The sequence below is a fragment of the Sinocyclocheilus anshuiensis genome, unplaced genomic scaffold, assembly GCF_001515605.1.
Source record: "Sinocyclocheilus anshuiensis isolate Anshui unplaced genomic scaffold, SAMN03320099.WGS_v1.1 scaffold705, whole genome shotgun sequence".
Lineage (NCBI taxonomy): Eukaryota > Metazoa > Chordata > Actinopteri > Cypriniformes > Cyprinidae > Sinocyclocheilus > Sinocyclocheilus anshuiensis.
This window is the reverse complement of record NW_015536493.1, coordinates 492040-495085: the sequence shown is the minus strand read 5'-3', so window position 1 is coordinate 495085 and position 3046 is coordinate 492040. Positions and strand designations below refer to the sequence as shown.

General features: G+C 36.8%; 1 protein-coding gene across 2 annotated transcripts in view; it reads right to left on the bottom strand.

Annotated features, from left to right (window-relative positions):
• Window positions 1-1301: 1301 nt before the first annotated feature.
• LOC107685655 (AP-2 complex subunit beta) overlaps window positions 1302-3046 on the bottom strand; it is a 48879-nt gene continuing 47134 nt past the window's right edge. For both annotated transcript variants that reach the window (XM_016482322.1, XM_016482331.1), the window contains one exon: window positions 1302-2455. In XM_016482322.1, the coding sequence (XP_016337808.1) occupies window positions 2381-2455 (75 nt within the window). In that variant the 3' untranslated portion in view covers window positions 1302-2380. The remainder of the gene's footprint in view (window positions 2456-3046) is intronic.

Sequence of the window (3046 nt, the reverse complement as noted above, 5' to 3'; positions counted from 1 at the left end):
ATATGTATGTAACTTGTTAGTATGTTATTATAACGCTTTGGCTGAAGTTGCATGGACAGAGGTTCTACATGATGGGAACATTATCTTTATGAAATATTTCATATAGGATGAACTAAAGCAAACTGAGTAAACTCCACTGAAATTAGACATGTCCAAATAACTTCATTCAATCACATGGAACCACTGACCATGATTGACAGTTGTTTTTTCGCTTTGGTTTGCTCCTTTATGAATTGGGTCCAAGACAATATTCAAAAGCACCGCTTGTTTTTACTTACAACAGGCCAATTCATATATATTATAGAAGTTTCCATTACATTTTCATTAATATTTATTTTGGGTTATTCTAGTCAGTATTAAAATTCCAGGTTTTTCATGACAGTATGGAGCCATTTCTCTAATAAAAATGACAGCTGTTGAAGAAAAATTTATGAAAATAAGAATGATTATAGTTTTATTTAGAATTTGTGTGTGTGTGTTAAGCTTTCTTTCTTGTCTTATTTGTAATCATTTTAAGCCATTTTGCGGCATCCTTGGAAGTTTGCTGAGGCCCTTCATTGGGCACCAGCCCCCTGATTGAGAACCACTTAGCACAATGAAATGAAACTGAAAGTCTTGAGACATGGTTACACACTTCACCTTTCTGAGTGGCTAAAAAAACAAACAGCCAGAGACTTGATGTTCAACGTCCAAAGACGCCAGTATGACGCACGAGTACGTAGACAAACCATTACAAATAGTTTGAACGCATCTCAAGAATGAACCATGACTGCCCCCTAAATCTCTGTGCATGTGCTGTAAGAGCTGTTCAGTATTCAGTTTGGGCTCTGATGCAGACCTGGGTGATTACGACATGCCTGCGTCACCTCCAGCACAGAGCTGATCTCACTAAACATGACATTGTTTACTCACAGACGCATTCAGCTACTTTTAGTGAGATAGATGTTATATATCGATAATATTATAATACTATTGTAATTCCTATATAATTATATATCATATTGTAATTGTTATAAATAATAATATCTACATCATTTGAGTAAAAAGGTGATCTGAGAAATACAGCTGAATTACATAAGGTAATGAGGGTGAATACACACAGCTGACTTTATTTTGAATTACCATCCATAAAATAAATCTGAAACAATCCGATCAGTCGTTTTGTTCAATTTCTTGATGTCAGACGTCACATTTCAGTATTGAGATGCACTGTGATCACATTGGCAACATGGTAATCATTAAAACTCATATTTGCACATATAAGGGTTACTGTCTTAATATTTCACCTTCTTACACAAGTGTTCTACTGGCAGATATTTACTGGACGCTGCGTACATGCAGGTTCACAGGCACATTAGCAACTATGGCAACAAAAAAAGTTCACATTTAGTCACCAGCACCACCATGAAGACTAGTACAGTTTTAGGGAATAAAACAAATTCTACTCAACAGTCCAAAAGTGATCCATCCTTGTATCGCTGAGTCTATGTTGATGCATTTTTTTATTGCATCTCTATTTGTTAGTGTATTAGTTTGAACCAAAGCTGAGCAAGGTTGTATAAAAATGTTGAACAGATATTTCTAACACTCCAAGGAGACCAAAAACTACCTCACAAAACCTACTCACTTTCACAAGCACAATATATCACATATGGATGGATTCAGTCTGGGAATGAATATCAGATGGCCCACTTATATAAGATCGATAGAAAACATGTTTCAGTCTTTTCTATCACATTAAGTTGATTCATAGCAGTTCAAACAATATAAGACATTGATGGAGTGTTGGCATGTTCATACAGTGGTTAAGATGAACAAGGTGTACAAAACATTAAAAGGAATGTGGCATTTTTCTGTTGTTCAAAGCATGCAAGGCTAATATCAGATAGCTGGCACATTGTACAATTGCATAAAGCAACACTGCAGCATATCAGAGAATGAAACAAAAGCAATAATGCCAAAATGCATGATGTCAATCAAAAACGGTAACTACCATTAAAACAGGATAACTTTTAAAAGTACATCCACATCACATTTCTGTATGCCAGACATCTGCTTCGTTACATTCCCTTGATGCTATTTATAGATTCAACTGTATGCTTTTTTCCTTCTTTGCATATGACCAATCCAGGGCATGTGAAGGTGAAGTACTGACAAAGCATTAAAAAATATATAATCACAATGGAGCTGTGTTCCAAAATTCCCTTCAACACTTTATCAACAACATCAAGACATTTGGCTAGAACAGAACATGATTTTTACATAGTGGGCACATGGAGTAAACTGGTACCTATAGATGGATTTAAAACAATGGCAGAAAACATGGAGAGCTGGATCCTGCGGACAAATACGTAGAGGGAGAAAAGGATGATAGAGATGTTTAATTCTTCAGAATGGCATCGTACATCTGGTACACATACTGAGACACCTCTGGAGCCCTGCATTTCAGAGAGAGCTGAAAGAGAAAAAAAAATAGCAATGAGTAACTTAAAATTAAATGCGGAATGCTCTAATAAAAATGTGCAACAAAGGTACAGTCATACAAATAAGAAATAGTTTCATTTTATGAAAAAAAAAAAAAAGTCCTTATAATCAAACATTGACAATTATTAATGTTACAAATAAAATCAAAAATTAATGAGACAAAGGCATTTTTGTGATCAGAACACACCTGAGCAGCTTTTTGGGTCATGACCCACCACTCTTGTGGGCAACATATATGCAATAATATGTGCTATGAATGACTGCTGTAAGAGGTTTTTCTTGTAGTTATAGCTGTTTTTCACCTTTTCAAGAAGCCTTGAGTGAAGACAGACAAAGTGACGTGTGGCCAAGTATGGTGTCCCATACTCAGAATTTGCGCTCTGCATTTAACCCATCCAAGTGCACACACACCATGAACAGTGCAGAGCAGTGGGCAGCCAATGCTGCGGCGCCCGGGGAGCAGTTGGGGGTTTGGTGCCTTGCTCAAGGGTCTCACCTCAGTCGTGGTATTGAAGGTGGAGAGATCGCTGGTTATTCACTCCCCCCACCAACAATTCCTGCT